The sequence below is a fragment of the Bombina bombina genome, chromosome 5, assembly GCF_027579735.1.
Source record: "Bombina bombina isolate aBomBom1 chromosome 5, aBomBom1.pri, whole genome shotgun sequence".
Lineage (NCBI taxonomy): Eukaryota > Metazoa > Chordata > Amphibia > Anura > Bombinatoridae > Bombina > Bombina bombina.
Genome location: NC_069503.1, coordinates 778,380,814 through 778,399,155, shown reverse-complemented (window position 1 = coordinate 778,399,155; position 18,342 = coordinate 778,380,814). Strand labels below are relative to the sequence as shown.

The 18,342-nt window shown below is 38.8% G+C and overlaps 1 protein-coding gene across 1 annotated transcript in view; it reads right to left on the bottom strand.

The window, feature by feature from the left end:
• NETO1 (neuropilin and tolloid like 1) overlaps positions 1–18,342 on the bottom strand; it is a 401,675-nt gene that overhangs the window by 126,086 nt on the left and 257,247 nt on the right. Inside the window, exon 7 of the mRNA XM_053713116.1 lies at positions 14,501–14,729. Coding sequence (XP_053569091.1) covers positions 14,501–14,729 — 229 coding nt within the window. The remainder of the gene's footprint in view (positions 1–14,500; positions 14,730–18,342) is intronic.

The window sequence follows — 18,342 nt, the reverse complement described above, 5'->3', positions numbered from 1 at the left end:
ACAGATATCTAAACCCACGGCGGGGTATACTGCAATGTGAGTGCCACAATAATGATAACACAAGTGCACGGGGGGAACTTCCGGGCGGCGGCCATGACTGGTCGCACTTCTGTGAGCTGCTCCAGCTTCCCTGAGCTTACCACCAAATATAGCCCTCCACACAAAACATTTAATACTAAATGTGGCATATCTGAAACCTACTATTGAAAGCCTACCTAGCGAGACCATCTTTACCAGGATTGCTGCTAGCTGCAGAGCCCGGAGCTACTTTGAAGGCCAGAACATCGGCCACGTGAAATACCCCCCGGCAGGTTGCTTCACAGCTCCTGTCGTTAGTCTGCACTATAAGTGTATATGTAATCTTCTATCTAATGTGCTGACCTGCGATCTATGCAAGATATCATTATGGACAAGACAAGTTCCAATGCTTTTCTACAAGCACTGCGTGAACTCCTCTCCGATCACCATGCGGCCTTGGAAGAAGAGCTGATAGCAGCATATAATTTCGGAGCCTTCATAGCACCTCAACAAACCAACTCGGTCAGGCCTATTTCAGTGACACAGCTAGATGGCAGCGCTCTGGGGCCCCAGCACTGTCTACTTACCCTGGCTGAGACGCTTAGCCCACTCATCACGGTAGGATCTATTGTTAGAGAGAAGGCCTCCGCAGATGTAAAGCCCACACAGCCTGCAGTCGATTACGCAACCGCTGCAAATTACGGCAAAGGGACTGCAGGTGAGACCCAGTCAGCTTCTCTCTTCATCGAGGACCATGCACACAAGAGAGCCCCCGCAAAACGACCACTCCGTGACCACAGAGGTAAAGGGGCTCAATCACAGAGACTAGCAGTGTCTATACAATTTGGGAAAAGCCCCGGTCACACTGATGGGTGGCTGCTTAATTGGGACATTGCTCGGTCACAGAAACACTGTTTTGCCGCCATCACATATGTAGGGCTTAGACTTTGGGCTACTTGGCGAGCAACTAATAACAATGACTATGCCAGAGAGATCCGCACTGGAGTTGGCTGACCTGAAGTGTTTAATCAGTTCCATGCTAAATATTCTATTTACAGTTACCCAGTTTTGTTTGCAAGTTTCATTACTATTATTCCTAGTGTTGATAATGTGTGGTACAATCTGAATTTCTCAGTGACTCTCTGTGTTGTTTTACTTTTGCCTGCATATAAGCCATAGCCTTCTCTCATATCTGTTCTCTAGCATTCAGGGGTATACCTTTCCTCATATACTGTAGCTACTGACATTGTGGCATTAACCTCAAAGCTTATATTTATTCAATGCTTACTCTATCCGCACAGGAGTTGGCTGAGCTGAAGTGTTTAATCAATACCATGCTAAATACTATATTTACAGTTACCCAGCTTTGTTATGACTACTAATGTTTATAATGTGTGGTACAATCTGAATTTCTCAGCGATTCTATATGTTGTTTTACTTTTGCCTGCATATAAGCCAAAGCCTTCTCTCATACTTGTTCTCTAATATTCAGGGGTATGCCTCTCCTCATAAACTTTAGCTACTGATATTGTGGCATTAACCTCAAAGCATATGTTTATTCAATGTTTACTTTATTGTATTATCTACCTGTTCTGCGGTGGTGCATGGCCTGCGGCCGGGGTCGTGCACTTTACGCAGAGTGCCATAATCAGCTTCTATACATAGCAGAACAGGCTGAGTAATTCTGGGTCCAAGTTGAAGTTGTCCGTATAGGTAACCTCTAAAGATATTGTTATTACTATAGCTGTTCCCCTATATCCATAGTTAAGCACAGGTTTTGAGTTTGAGGGTCACATCAAAAACCCCTTTTTTTTTATTTTTTATTAATATGGCTGATCCCCTATATCCATAGTTAAGCACAGGTTTTAAGTTTTAAGATCACATCAAAAACCCCTTCTCTTTTTTCCCACCTTGCTCATGCTAAACAGTTGCATAAAAAGTCCTGAGATTTTTTCCTTTTTTTTTTTTGTTTTTGTTTTTTCTCTCTAAGTGGGTCAGCACAGACAATTTATGATACAGCATATAACACCATCATTCCATCAAGTTGGTAACAAATATTTTAAAACTCAACCTATCTGTTCAAATATTTTATCTACTGTTGCCTCCTTAACTATGCCTTGTTACTACAAAACATTTAAATTACCATACGGTAAAATTTTCAGTTATCAGTTATAGCATTCTACTTCTTTATTAAAAAATAGAGGTTCTCATTTAAAGATCCAAAAGTGGTCTTTTACATTTGAAATAGCCCCCTATATATGATTATATACCACTGGTTGAGGTCCAAGAGTGGCCTCTGTTATCATCTAGGGAGCATACAGAGTGCTAGGCATTGTACTTTCACAACGCAATATTGAATTATTATTTTTTTTTCTTTCAGGTATGCATTGTGTCTCTACTCAAATCTATGTCATAATCTACCTGTTATCCTTTTTTTTTTATTATTATTTATTGTGACGCTTTGTTTATTATATTCTATGTATGCCTTATTTTGAACCTCAATAAAAATATATAAAAAAAAAAAAAAATAACACAAGTGCACAAGAGTGGAGATAAGTCCAAAAAAGTGAAAAGTACTTTGTTTTGAATTGTCCATGCTGTTCCTGGGTAGTGTGAAGTGACTGTATCGTGAGTGTGACGTGTGGAATAGGAGATGTAGAAGCTTGCAAATTATCCAAAAGTTGCAATTAAGTGGGTGCGATACAAAGTAAATTGATCCAGTGTTACAAAGAATAATCCTAGTGGTTGGTGATGTGCATAGTGCAGTAAAAATAAAAGCCAAAAAATGTCAAAAAATGTAAAAAATGCACAAAATATATTGAAAAAGCAAAAATCGTGAAAAAAGGGTGAAAAAAGAATGTGGATTAACACATTAAAAATTGTAGATTGCACAGTGGAAAAATGTTGAATAAAAGTAAAAAATGAATGTTCAAAATAGGGATTAATAGCCGTTGGGCTATGAGGTGTTCTCAAAAAGTGTCTTTAAAATCTTTTGAGATCCAGGAGTAACCTAAAAGGAAAGAAAGAACAACAACATGGCACAATATCGTTTTTGCAAGGTTGGGAATATTAAAACAAGGCTTACCATCCAGTCAACGCATTTCGGTCCGTGCTAGGCCTTTATCAAGACTGTGGTTTGGTGGGGAAGGGAGCCTTTTAAAGCTTAGGACCCGGAAGTGTTGTTTTAGTCTACTTCCGGTTTTCGCTGTGTCTTATATTGCGTAAATAAGCTTATTTAGTGAGATAAAGTGTGTACTTCGTTTCTTATTTGTACAAGTGGACTAGTGATATATGCAAAGATGATCTCTGCTAGTAAGTAACAATCTTCTCTGCCTGTGTCTTTCATTTGTTTTTATTTTCTAAAATGCAAATGATAGTCTGTAATTATTTAAAAAAACACCAATTACCTTTCTGATTACAGTACTGCACTACCTGATGATACTATGCAAATATTGCCTAAGTGACATAAGATATTGTTCTTTACAGCCATCTGCTCTTCAGGCTGTCCCATTGTATAGATGCAAATATACAAATATTCAGAAAACCAAACTATTTCAAAATCCAAAGCTTCTCCGGCCCAGGAAGTTTGGATAAAGGGTTTTGCACCTGTATCAAATATGTAAAAAAAAAATATTTAACTTAGAGTCAAATGTATTGATTTTAAGTGTTCAATTACAGAAATATAATTAGAGTGCTAACCCAAGATACTGAGAAGGCAGGAGCTTAAGACTCAGTAATTTTCCGGAGTATTTCCATTATATTGTGATACTGTGAAGTGCTGACATAATAAATTTACACCATGAGATGATTGCTTAACTTTCAAATGTCATAAGACACATCAGTCATTTTAATTTCAGTATAACATGATAAATAATAAAAAAGCAAACTATTACGCGACATTGCTATTCCAATATATTTCTCCCAAAATCCCAGTGCAGATTGCAATTAAACCATATTAATAACCCACATGTGGAAATAGAGCCAAAAATGTAGACACCAATCAGCCCTACCCAGGTGCTGAACCAAAAATGGTCCGGCTCCTATGCTTACATTTCTGCTTTTTCAAATAAACGGCCAGATTACGAGTTTTGCGTTATGAGTAGCTCTGTGCTAACTTGCAAGTTATTGTCACCGCTCACCTCCCTATAGCGCTGCTATTACAGGATTGCAACCCGGCGTTAGCAGGCAATATGTCAGCATTGAGTAAAATTGAGCTCCATGCCGCACTCCAATACCAGCGCTACTTTGAGCTGGTTTTAATTGCTCATGCACGATTTCCCCATCAATGGGGAGAGCCGGCTAAAAAAAAGCCTAACACCTGCAATAAAGGAGCGTAAAGCTCCGTAACGCAGCCCTATTGATTCCTATGGGGAAAGAAAAGCTATGTTTACACCTAACACCCTAACATAAACCCAGAGTCTAAACACCCCTAATCTTCTGCCCCCGACATGGCCGCCACCTACATTATACTTATTAACCCCTAATCTGCCGCCCACAACATCGCTGACACCTACATTACACTAATTAACCCCTAATCTGCCGCCCCCGTCACCGCCGCCACCTACCTACACTGATTAACCCCTAATCTGCTGCCCCTAATGTCGCCGCCACCTACCTATACTTATTAACCCCTAACCTGCCACCCCCGTCGCCAACATCTATATACAGTTATTAACCCCTAAACCGCCGCCCCCAATGTTGTCGCCACCTACATTACAGTTATTAACCCCTAATCTGCCGCCCCTGACATCGCCGCCACCTACCTACACTTATTAACCCCTAATCTTCCGCCCCCACGTCGCCACCACTATGCTAAAGTTATAAACCCCTAAACCTAACCCTAAGTCTAACCCTAACAACCCTAACTTTAATGTAATTAAAATAAATCTAAATAAAAATTACTATCATTAACTAAATAATTCTTATTTAAAACTAAATACTTACCTATAAAATAAACCCTAAGCTAGCTACAATATAACTAATAGTTACATTGTAGTTATCTTAGGTTTTTTTATTTCACAGCTAAGTTTGTATTTATTTTAACTAGGTAGAATAGTTAGTAAATAGTTATTACCTATTTACTAGCTACCTAGTTAAAATAAATACAAATTTACCTGTAAAATAAAACCTAACCTGTCTTACACTAACACCTAACCTTACACTACAATTAAATAAATTACATTAATTAAATACAATTAACTATATTACAGCAAAAAACAAACACTAAATTACACAAAATAAAAAAGAAATTATCAAATATTAAAACTAATTACACCTAATCTAATAGCCCTATGAAAATAAAAAAGCCCCGCCAAAATAAAAAAAAACCCTAGTCTAAACTAAACTGCCAAGAGCCCTTAAAAGGGCCTTTTGCAGGACATTGCCCCAAAGAAATCAGCTCTTTTACCTGTAAAAAAAATACAAACAACCCCCCAACAGTAAAATCCACCACCCACACAACCAAACCCCCCAAATAAAAACCTATCTAAACAAACCTAAGCTCACCATTGCCCTGAAAAGGGCATTTGGATGGGCATTGCCCTTAGAAGGGCATTTAGCTCTTTTTCAGCCCAAACCCTAATCTAAAAATAAAACCCACCCAATAAACCCTTAAAAAAACCTAACACTAACCCCGAAGATCTACTTACAGTTTTTGAAGACCCGACATCCATCCTCAACGAAGCGGCAGAAGTCCTCAACGAAGCCGGCAGAAGTCTTCATCCAGATGTCATCTTCTATCTTCATCCATCCGGCGCGGAGCGGCTCCATCTTCAAGACATCTGGCGCAGAGCATCCTCTTCAATCAACGGCTCTTCCAGAATGAAGGTTCCTTTAAGGGACGTCATCCAAGATGACATCCCTTGAATTCCTATTGGCTGATAGAATTCTATCACCCAATCAGAATTAAAGGTTAAAAAATCCTATTGGCTGATGCAATCAGCCAATAGGATTGAGCTTCACTCCTATTGGCTGATCCAATAAGCCAATAGGATTGAGCTCGCATATATGTAGTTTATGGGTGTTAGTGTACTTTTTAGCACTTTAGTTATAACTTTTATGCTACAGATTTGTAGTGTAAAACTCATTACTACTGACTTTAGATGGCGGTATGAATCTTGTCAGTATAGGCTGTACAGCTCACTTTTTGGCCTCCCAGGCAAACTTGTAATACCGGCGCTGTGGAAGTCCCTTGAAAAAGGACTTTTTGAAAGCTGCGGTAGTTACGTTGCGTTACGGCCCAAAAAGTGTGCGGTACACCTATACCTGCAAAACTCGTAATACCAGCGGTAGTGAAAAAGAGCCATTATGCTGCTTTTTCACTCATGCCACAAAAATCATAATCTAGCCATAAGATAGCAAGAGAACAAAGGAAAATTCATAATAGGAGTAAATTAGAAAGTTGCTTAAAATTGCATGGTCTATCTGAATCATGAAAGAAAAAAAAATGGGTTTTGTGTCCCTTTAAGCAGTAAAGAAATGTAACAAATAAGGTTTTAATTTTACAGTACAACTGTATTCTTTCAAGCTGAGTGTCGCAGGCTTTTGCGGGTGACGCCGCATATGTAATCTTGCCCCAGATGCCTAAATGTATCTACTCTCTTGATGTTGCAGAGAAAATGTGATTTCCAGACAAGTTCTAAGTGATAGAATATGTTATATAGAACACTACTATTACTAGTGTTGATGCATGTTCACAAATCATTAGTAACATAATGACAAATTGCAGTGATAACAGCAAAGTTATTATTTTATGACTTTAACAAATATGGGCTAGATAACAAGAGGAGCAGTATTGTTTTTTCGCAGCTGCATGCTCGTAAGTTAAATTCTACTCGTATTACAAGTTGAAAGTAAATTTGAACGCATGAGCACAATTGCATCAGAAAACACCCAGGGCCCCATGTATTTACTGCTGTGCGGACAAGCTACTGAACTTGAGAAGTTGTCTGCACACCTTTGCTGCATACAGTCAGCGGATCTGATTATACGCTCATCATTACACAGATGAGTGTGTAATGCCTGTCCCTTCACTTCCCAACTGTCAATCACCTAGCGCGAGCAAGTTCTCTGTGATTTCTCTTCACCAACACCATCTCATAGGTGGCAAAGAGTGTAAGAAGCAGTGGTATAATGATTGCTGTTTCTTACACTGCGGGAAGCAAACTCACATGTGCGAACCTGCCCCGCAAGGGTTCTGGAGCAGCTTACGCTACTTCATACATGGAGCCCCCAGTGTATTCATTTTTAAATACAATAATTACAATCAGGGCCGGTGCTAGACTATTTCGCACCCTAGGCAAGACCTGCTACTTGCGCCCACCTCCAAAAATCCTCCCCCCTCCCCTGCATATGAAATGACCCAATTTACAAACAGAAGCAGTCTGAAGTCTGTATATATCAGTATATATCTGAAACGTTGGGGCTTGGTTAGGAGTCTTAAAATCAGCACAATGTTATTTAAAATTAAGCAAAACTATACATTTTTACAAAAACACACCCAGATGGGCTATATATAAATTGATCATCTACAAAACATGTATGCAAAGAAAAATCTAGTGTACCAATGTCTCTTTAACATAATGATTAATCATGTGAAGTAAATAAATATTTGTGTACATGGTTTTGTTCAGGGTTTTCAAAGTCTTGCTACATACTGTACGTGAAGAGGCAAATATAAAGAGAGGGATCTATACATAACCTTATATATAAGCCACCATTGCCTGCCTAATTACAATTACAGGCCAGTCACTACACATTGTCACCTTCTCTATAAAACAAACCCATGCACTTACTTACAGGCCAGTCACTACACATTGTCACCCTCTCTATAAAACAAACCCATGCACTTACTTACAGGCCAGTCACTACACATTGTCATACAATCACCCTTTCCTGTATAAAACAAACCCAGTCACTACATATTGTCATACAGTCACCCTCTCCTCTATTAAACAAACAAATGCACTACACATTATCATAGTCACCATCTCTATAAAACGAACCCAGTCACTACACATTATCAATCATACAGTCACCCTCTCCTGTATAAAACAAACCCAGTCACTATACATTATCATACAGTCTCCCTCTCCTGTATAAAACAAACCCAGTCACTATACATTATCATACAGTCACCCTCTCCTGTATAAAACAAACCCAGTCACTATACATTATCATACAGTCTCCCTCTCCTGTATAAAACAAACCCAGTCACTATACATTATCATACAGTCTCCCTCTCCTGTATAAAACAAACCCAGTCACTATACATTATCATACAGTCACCCTCTCCTGTATAAAACAAACCCAGTCACTATACATTATCATACAGTCTCCCTCTCCTGTATAAAACAAACCCAGTCACTATACATTATCATACAGTCTCCCTCTCCTCTATAAAACAAACCCATGCACTTACTTAAAGGCCAGTCACTACACATTGTCATACAGTCATCCTCTCCTCTATGAAAAATGTCACTGTCCCTTAGCACTAGCTGACAGTCACACCCTCCCCACACCTCACCCATCATCCCTACAAAACCAACTTCACACAGTTGTTTTTCTAATTATATTGTATAAAGAATAAACTGTTCAATTTAACAATCACTCATATATGAATATGAATTTGTAATGTGATATTCATATTAGAGCCACATATGATTAATGTGTGCATGTAATACAAATAAAACATTTATAAAAACATGTCAGTTTTAAATATTTGCATTTAATCTTTGAATACCAACCACACTTTGTAAACTTAATGCAGAGAAACTCAATAAACTGAGTTTTTATGCTTTGCTATTGCTGCTGTATGCACTGTGTGGCAGGGGCACAGATACAGTATTTTTGCCCCTAGTATATTATAGTTATATGACTCATGAGTTGAGATAAAGTGGTCTCCTAAAAATATGCTTACAATGTCAGCATTTGCATCAATTCATGCTGAAATTTAAAGGTTTGCTAAAAGAAGTAACACTCACTAAAATTCCGTCATGGCTAGATTGGAATAGATTAATTTATATTTGTGTAAAAAAAAATGAAAACATATTTAGAGCAGATTATGACTTGCTCTAATGGCCACTGCCCATTCTTAACTTCTCACCTAGACAGTGCTAAGACAGTACAGTGTGTGGTCTAATCATAACCCCATCAGATCTCCAGTCTCTAGACTCCACAACAACAGATGGATCCTTGAACCTTCTGACTTCTCAGTTCCTTCACAATCCACCTCACTTTCCCCACGATTACTGCACATGCTTAGTGCAGTGCGCACACGTGATGTGACATCACCAGTAGGTGGCCACTGCTTGTTGGGAGCAATCACTTTGAGGCTCAGTCATATCAGGACAGGACACATGCAGTCATAATGCACTGCTTGCAGACAGTCCAGGGACTAACTGAGATGAATGATGACTCGTGTGCTGTCGCTAAGCACATTCACTGACTGAGTCTGAGAGTGTCATTCATAAAGCGCTGGTATCATTGCGCCGCATACTTTGAGACCCAAATCACAGCAGTCATGGCCGGCTGCGCCCTAGGCGGTAGTGCGCTCTAGGCGGCTGCCTAGTTTGCCTAGTGGGAGCGCCGGCCCTGATTACAATGTGAACGTGTTATATGTAGTTACTCTTTTATGTGTAGTTAATCCAATTGTAAGTACTATCCGCTTACTATAAACATTTGCGACAAAGGACATTGTACAGTACCAAGAATTTAGAAGTAACAGTAGATTTACACTTGTCCCCTCCCAAGCACAGAGCCACACTTAATACACATATACAGTAAGTATTTTACAGGATATTGCCTGATAGCGGACTTCCAACTAAATTGGAAACTAGGTAACAAATTTGCTTGTTGCCATATCTAGAGAGTGTTGGGTTAGCATAATTGTAGATTTAATAAATAGATGTTTAATGTCCCTTTAAGCAAATGCTTGTTTCTATTTTTTATCAATGTGTTCCTGCAGAATTATATAACATTATATTAGCGCAATCTTTATAAAACGTAATATTCCCTTTGAATTTAAAAAAAAAACGGCTGTTTTACAGACCCGCTCTTTGTACTCTGCTGAGCGGGTCTGTTTTATTCACACAGCGCATCGGGCCAGCTGTATAGTCACAGCCCGGCCCGACCGCGCCATAACACTAAGTGCAGCTCGCTCCTGCTCTGTCTGACAGCAGGAGCGAGCTGCACTTAGTGTTATGGCGCGGTCGGGCCGGGCTGTGACTATACAGCTGGCCCGATGCGCTGTGTAAATAAAACAGACCCGCTCAGCAGAGTACAGAGAGCGGGTCTGTAAAACAGCCATTTTTAAAAAAGATTCAAAGGGAATATTACGTTTTATAAAGATTGCGCTAATATAATGTTATATAATTCTGCACTTTGTGCAGAATTATATAACATTATTTTTGAGGTTTACTGTCCCTTTAAGTACACTGGATGTGCAAAACAAAACCCATAGAATTTCATACTTATAAGTACAAAATACAAAGCGTAATTGTTGTTTTCGCAAAACATGGACTGAACATGGCAGTTCCAGGGGAGTATTTGAAATTGTCTCACAAAACCCACACTGTAGATCTCACAGATTTTTCTCGCCAGTAAGATGGTGGTAAGCTTTCCTCAAAACACTCAACATACTTAATACCATAATAGAAAAATCACATGCATACAAAAATAGAAGTGATTGTAAGATACTATGTCCAGAAAGCATTGTAATGTGATTTATATTGGCTGCAAGATTACATTTTTAAAGTCCCTCCCTGCTCGTTCCTAACTTTGTTCTATGGAACGCAGTGTCACTTTCAAGCAAGCTCCATTTCTTTATATAGGAGCCATCTTGCCACTTTAAGGGACTGGCCCCTTTTTTTACAATAATCCCACCATGGCAGCCCCTGCGAGGGCCAGCATGAAAACCACATCTGATCTGGAGAGGTTTTTGATAATCTGCCCATAATTATTGGGGTTTGGTATACAGACAGAGCTAATATAAAGAAGCATGTGTGTACATAAAAAGTGATAAAAAAAGGAAATCTGATTTTCCTGAATGCTCAACCCATTCAATGTATTGTGGTTTCAAAGAACAAAATCATCCTGGATGGGGAGAATCTCTGCCTTCAAGATGATGCTGCTCCCAAAGCTTACCTATCTCTTCAGATGCTTACCCCTGTGAGTGCCGAAGGCTCTCCTGGACCGATTTCAATCAGTCTTGAACACTTATGTCTGGGGCAACACCAGACCCCGTATAGCTCGCACTATCCTTCAAGCACCCATAGAAAGAGGAGGACTGGGGCTACCCAATTTAAAATTCTATTACGAGGCCGCAATGTTGATGAACATTTCTAACAGGCAGGGATCGGGTGAACGCCTCAGATGGTACGAGATAGAGCAAGCATCACTTCCTACCGATGTTCTCCTACAGGATCTCCCATGGCTTCCCCAACATTGCTTAACCAAGTTCCCGATTACTAATATAGTCATACTTGACTGTCTAAAAGCATGGCACAAGTTAAGACATTATCCTCAGATATCCCCTCACCTCTCCCCAATCCATAGTATCAGAGGCCTGATCCAGGGCCTTCCTGAATCCAACCCCAAACTTTGGGAGACTTCGGGCTTACAAATTTTGACAGACTTACATGATGGAGGTAGTTGGCTTACCACTACTGAATTGAACTCAAAGTTTGACATTCCCCAAAAACTCACTTTCGAATCAATGAGATTTAGGTCCATATTACAACGCTGGGGATTTACCACCTCGACCCCTAGAGATATGACTTTATGGGAAACAAGGTGGAAAGCAGGACTACAGGGATGGAGACCTATGACAATACACTATAAATGCATAATGGATTCCCTAAAGCTAAAAAAGACCCATAACTTAGATTTTTTGGAGAACCGGAAACCTGGGAGAAGGCTATCATATTAACTAAAACAGCTATACACTGTGGAATTATTGTTTGAGCTCTATTACAAGCTCCTGATTAAATGGCATTAGGTCCCAGTTAGACTAAACATACTCTCACACACTAACTCAGACTTATGTTGGAGGAACTGTGGGAATAGAGGCGATGATATGCATATGTGGTGGGAATGTCCCTACATAGAAGACTTATGGAAAGAGGTGCTAGACGTATGCGTTAAACTAGACATCCCGATAATGCGAACCCCAGAGAGATGCTTGCTACACACTACTAAAGCGCAAAAGCATCTATTTGTATATATAATGATGGCAACAAAACTTGTCCTAGCGAGACATTGGAAGCAACAGGTAATTCCCCCACTATATAAAATACTAGAGATTGTCAATTATATCAGAGGCATGGAGGAAGTAATCTCTATCAATAGAGGTACCCTTGACCTGTACTCCCAAATATGGGAGCCTTGGAACTCTCTACAACAGAAACTAGGGACCAGAGTAGCCTAAGCCGCATGCTCACCTCGGATACCTCTAGAGACTCCCTCTCTCTTCTTTCTCTCATGATCTTTTCTCTCTCCCCTTCTATGAACTCTTTTCTTCTCTCTTCCTCCCCCTCCCTCCCTCCCTCCCTCGTCTTCCCCCCTTTTCCCTTATGCACTTGAATTTGTATGTTATACTCTGACGCTACCACAGATATTTGATGATGGCTGTGGATGGACCAATGCTTGTTTATATTATGTTACCACTATTGTCTTAATATATGTGGTCTAAGGCCACAAATAGGGGAAGCAGTAACCACCATTTATATATATATATATATATATATATATATATATATATATATATATATATAAAAACATGTTTTTCTTTATGTTTACTGCACGAAAAAGGAAAATAGGCACTCCTCTAGATGGACTCTGAGTTTCAGACATTTAATGTGTTGTGAAACTGATTTCTATGTAAACTGAATATGCACTTTATATATTGTCTTTACCTGCGGTCCTCTCTATATTTTTGTTTTCATATATTGTGATACGTCTGTTGCCTTTAATAAAAATTATTATTAAAAAAAAAAGAACAAAATCATCCATGTCATATACAAAAATAAACCTAGAGAAGCAATTTTTTATACATTATATAATCCTCAGCTGGTTTAAAAATCACTGGAAACACATTAAGAGAAAATTATTTTTACAGTACACTGTCCCTTTAAGGTCTATCAGCAGTGTAAATAGTACTAATCTTCTAATTTTGTGCTTCTTAATTATTGACCACAGTTTAATATTATAAGCTCTAATTAAAATCAATGGGAACTAATAAATTATATTTTGCACAGCATTTACATGGCACAAATTATCATTTTACCCTTGCCAACCTTTGCTCAAAACTTACTTTTCCTATTGTACATTGTCATAGGAAAACAATCATTTACATGTGTAAAACCTACCTTTTGTAATGTGAAACCATCCTGATAAGTGTTAATCATTCTTAATGCCATTTGTATATTGGCATGATGGGTATACTGAGCATGTTTGCTCTATTAATATATTTTTCAACTTATTTTATTTATATATATATATATATATATTTGTTTAAAGTTTTCAATGTGGTTGTTCTTCATCTGAAATCAAGAACAACAGTACAGGCTTCAACTGATATCACTTTTTCTACAGGATTTTGACAGGTTTCAAACTGTAAATTGTAAAACTGCTAAGATAAAAAGTTTAAAATATCTGCAAAAGTTCCAAACCTCACTGCATAGAGCAAGGTTTGTCTTTGCCAAATTTCTATTACTGTAAAAAAAAAAGAGTGACACGATAATCGAGATATTGTAAATCATGTTCATTAAAAACATGATATTTGAGACTTCAGAATTTTGGAAAAACCACCGCAAAATAACTTGGGCACCAACAAAAATGACAGAATGGAAAACAGTGAAATTCTGATCATGATGACATAACTGCCAATATAAATCCCTTTTACAAAAAACAAAAGTACTATAACTTACAATCGCAAAAATGTGAGTTTGAAAACAAATCTATATTTGCTAAATGCCATTTCATGTCATGATATCAATTATATCACATTTCTTACAGATCATTTATAAGGCTAATAAATACATATGTTAACTGCTATAACTCCCAGTCCCGACCAACTATAAAATAGTTGGTGGTTGGACGTAAACATGTTGAAAAAGCAAGTTTTGCGCTTATTACCTGACAAGTTTTTCATGAGCTGATAAAACGTAAAGCAAAAGTATGTAAACTGTGTAAAAAATTAAAGCTGATACAGTATTTTCTGAAGCAACATTTTTACTATTTTAAAACTGCAGATTTTCAGCAACAATATAAATGTGGCCTTAATCAGAAACAAGTGATTCTAGTGATGCAAGAATGTCACTGTAAATTAAAGGGATCCTATGTGTTTTTGCCTTAAAAAAAAGAATTGGGAGTTATTGCATAATGCTTGATGAAGTTAATACCTAATGCACAGAAGTTTTCACAAAATAAATATGTGCAGTAAATATACTAAATGTAATATTGCATCATAATGAAATTGCCTTACGTTCTTGAAAAGATGTGAAGAGCATCTGAAAACGACTAGTTCGGCTCCCTTCATCTGCCCACATTCGGATTACGCCAAGTCCTGTTCGTAGCATTACATCATTTGCAACAGTACTGCAAAATTTTGCTTTCAAATCTTCCACTGAGCTACTTCCATCATAAACAGCAACAAAATTTCTTTTACATTCATTTGAATTTTGCATTTCATATTCCAAAAAACGTAAGTATATCTGCAAATAAAGAAAGCACAATTTGTGATCACAAACATCATTGATTGAACATTCACAGCTCAATCAGTAAGTACTTCAATTATCTGCTATTCAGAGCAAACAATTTATTAAACTACAAAGTCACTGCATTTGTGATGAATACAGAGTGCTTAGTACTAAGCTGAACACTTTTATTTCCAAAAATATCTTGTATCCTCTCAAGAAAAGATAAAGAAAATAGATTTAAAAAAAAAAAAAGTTTAAAGTTTGTACAAACTTGCATTGTATTGACTGTTTAAATATATTATGGATATTAAAATTAAGTATATATTTAAATTGACATTAAACACTAAATACATTTAAGTCATGGATGCTGCCAGATTGAGAAATAGCTTTCATTGTATTCCAGTTCTGACCTGTATTTCCACATGAACAGCAAACCTTCTTCAGATACTTGCAGTTCCAAAATGGTAGTGCCCATATTTAGAGGGAATTCCATAAAGTGTATATATTGTTAAATGTCCCTTTAACCCCTTAAGGACGCATGTCGTACAGGGTAAGTCGCACACAACCTGGTCTTAAAAGACCAGCAACGTACCCTGTACGACATTAAGGGTTTAAAGTGGCTGGAAGCGATCCTGCTCGCTTCTAGCCGCTTTCCGGTTATTGCAGTGATGCCTCGAAATCGAGGCATCCTGCAATAATACCCCTTGGCAATCCGATGCAGAGAGAGCCACTCTGTGGTCCTCTCTGCACCGGACATCGGTGGCCGGTATCGTTGGTGGATGGGAGCCGACTTGGGAGGCGGGTGGGCGGCCATCGATGGGCCGGGTAATGTAGAGGGGGCGGGATCAGGGAGGGGGCCGATGGGGGCACGCACGGGAGGCGGCGAGTGCGTTCACGGGGCGGGAACGGGTGGGAACCGCTACACTACAGAAACTTTTTGGTTAAAAAAGTAAGAGAAAGGGGTATTTTAAGTTTTAAAATAAAACAATCAAAGGTATCTAGGAGGGGGTGGGGGGTTGGTCTTTGGTGGGGGGGGAGCTACACTACAGAAAAGGGAAAAAAAATAAAAAAAAGCAACAATTTTATTCTAAACTGGGTACTGGCAGACAGCTGCCAGTACCCAAGATGGTGCCCATTAAGACAGAGGGGGAGGGTTAGAGAGCTGTTTGGTGGGGGATCAGTAAAAAAAGTAAGAGAAAGGGGTATTTTAAGTTTTAAAATAAAACAATCAAAGGTATCTAGGAGGGGTGGGGGGTTGGTCTTTGGTGGGGGGGGGGAGCTACACTACAGAAAAGGGGAAAAAAATAAAAAAAAATCAACAATTTTTTTCTAAACTGGGTACTGGCAGACAGCTGCCAGTACCCAAGATGGCGCCCATTAAGGCAGAGGGGGAGGGTTAGAGAGCTGTATGGTGGGGGATCAGTCAGGTTGGGGGCTAAGGGGGGGTCCTACACAGCAGCATATGTAAATATGCTTTAAAAAAAAAGCCTAAATATATCTTTTATTTTAGTACTGGCAGAGTTGCTGCCAGTACTTAAGATGGCGGGGACAATTGTGGGGTGGGGGAGGGAAGAGAGCTTTTTGGGAGGGATTAGGGGGTCTGATGTTTCAGGTGGGAGGCTGAGCTCTACACTAAAGCTAAAATTAACCCTGCAAGCTCCCTACAAGCTACCTAATTAACCCCTTCACTGCTAGCCATAATACACGTGTGATGCGCAGCAGCATTTAGCGGCCTCTAAGTACCAAAAAGCAACGCCAAAGCCATATATGTCTGCTATTTCTGAACAAAGGGGATCCCAGAGAAGCATTTACAACCATTTGTGCCATAATTGCACAAGCTGATTGTAAATGATTTCAGTGAGAAACCTAAAATTGTGAAAAATTTAACGTTTTTTTTTTTATTTGATCGCATTTGGCGGTGAAATTGTGGCATGAAATATACCAAAATGGGCCTAGATCAATACTTGGGGTTGTCTACTACACTACACTAAAGCTAAAATTACCCCAAAAAGCTCCCTACATGCTCCCTAATTAACCCCTTCACTGCTGGGCATAATAAACGTGTGGTGCACAGTGGCATTTAGCGACCTTCTAATTACCAAAAAGCAACGCCAAAGCCATATATGTCTGCTATTTCTGAACAAAGGGGATCCCAGAGAAAAATTTACAGCCATTTATGCCATAATTGCACAAGCTGTTTGTTAATAATTTCAGTGAGAAACCGAAAGTTTGTGAAAAAATGTGTGAAAAAGTGAACTATTTTTGTATTTGATCGCATTTGGCGGTAAAATGGTGGCATGAAATATACCAAAATTGGCCTAGATCAATACTTTGGGATGTCTACTAAAAAAAAATATATACATGTCAATGGATATTCAGGGATTCCTGAAAGATATTAGTGTTCTAATGTAACTAGCGCTAATTTTGAAAAAAAATGGTTTGGAAATAGCAAAGTGCTACTTGTATTTATGGCCCTATAACTTGCAAAAAAAAGCAAAGAACATGTAAACATTGGGTATTTCTAAACTCAGGACAAAATTTAGAAATTATTTAGCATGGGTGTTTTTTGGTGGTTGTAGATGTGTAACAGATTTTGGGGGTCAAAGTTAGAAAAAGTGTGTTTTTTTCCATTTTTTTCTCATATTTTTTTTTTATAGTAAATTATAAAATATGATGAAAATAATGGTATCTTTAGAAAGTCCATTTAATGGCGAGAAAAACGGTATATAATATGTGTGGGTACAGTAAATGAGTAAGAGGAAAATTACAGCTAAACACAAACACCGCAAAAATGTAAAAAACAGAATTTATGCTTAATTGATAAATTACTTTCTCCAACGGTGTGTCCGGTCCACGGCGTCATCCTTACTTGTGGGAATATCTCTTCCCCAACAGGAAATGGCAAAGAGTCCCAGCAAAGCTGGCCATATAGTCCCTCCTAGGCTCCGCCCACCCCAGTCATTCGACCGACGGACAGGAGAAAAAATATAGGAGAAACCATATGGTACCGTGGTGACTGTAGTTAGAGAAAATAATTAATCAGACCTGATTAAAAAACCAGGGCGGGCCGTGGACCGGACACACCGTTGGAGAAAGTAAATTTATCAGGTAAGCATAAATTCTGTTTTCTCCAACATTGGTGTGTCCGGTCCACGGCGTCATCCTTACTTGTGGGAACCAATAGCAAAGCTTTAGGACACGGATGAAGGGAGGGAGCAAATCAGGTTACCTAAACGGAAGGCACCACGGCTTGCAAAACCTTTCTCCCAAAAATAGCCTCCGAAGAAGCAAAAGTATCAAATTTGTAAAATTTGGCAAAAGTGTGCAGTGAAGACCAAGTCGCTGCCTAACATATCTGATCAACAGAAGCCTCGTTCTTGTAGGCCCATGTGGAAGCCACAGCCCTAGTGGAGTGAGCTGTGATTCTGTCAGGAGGCTGCCGTCCGGCAGTCTCATAAGCCAATCGGATGATGCTTTTAAGCCAAAAGGAAAGAGAGGTAGAAGTTGCTTTTTGACCTCTCCTTTTACCAGAATAGACGACAAACAGAGAAGATGTTTGTCTGAACTCTTTTGTAGCTTCTAAGTAGAATTTTAGAGCACGGACTACATCTAAATTGTGTAGCAAACG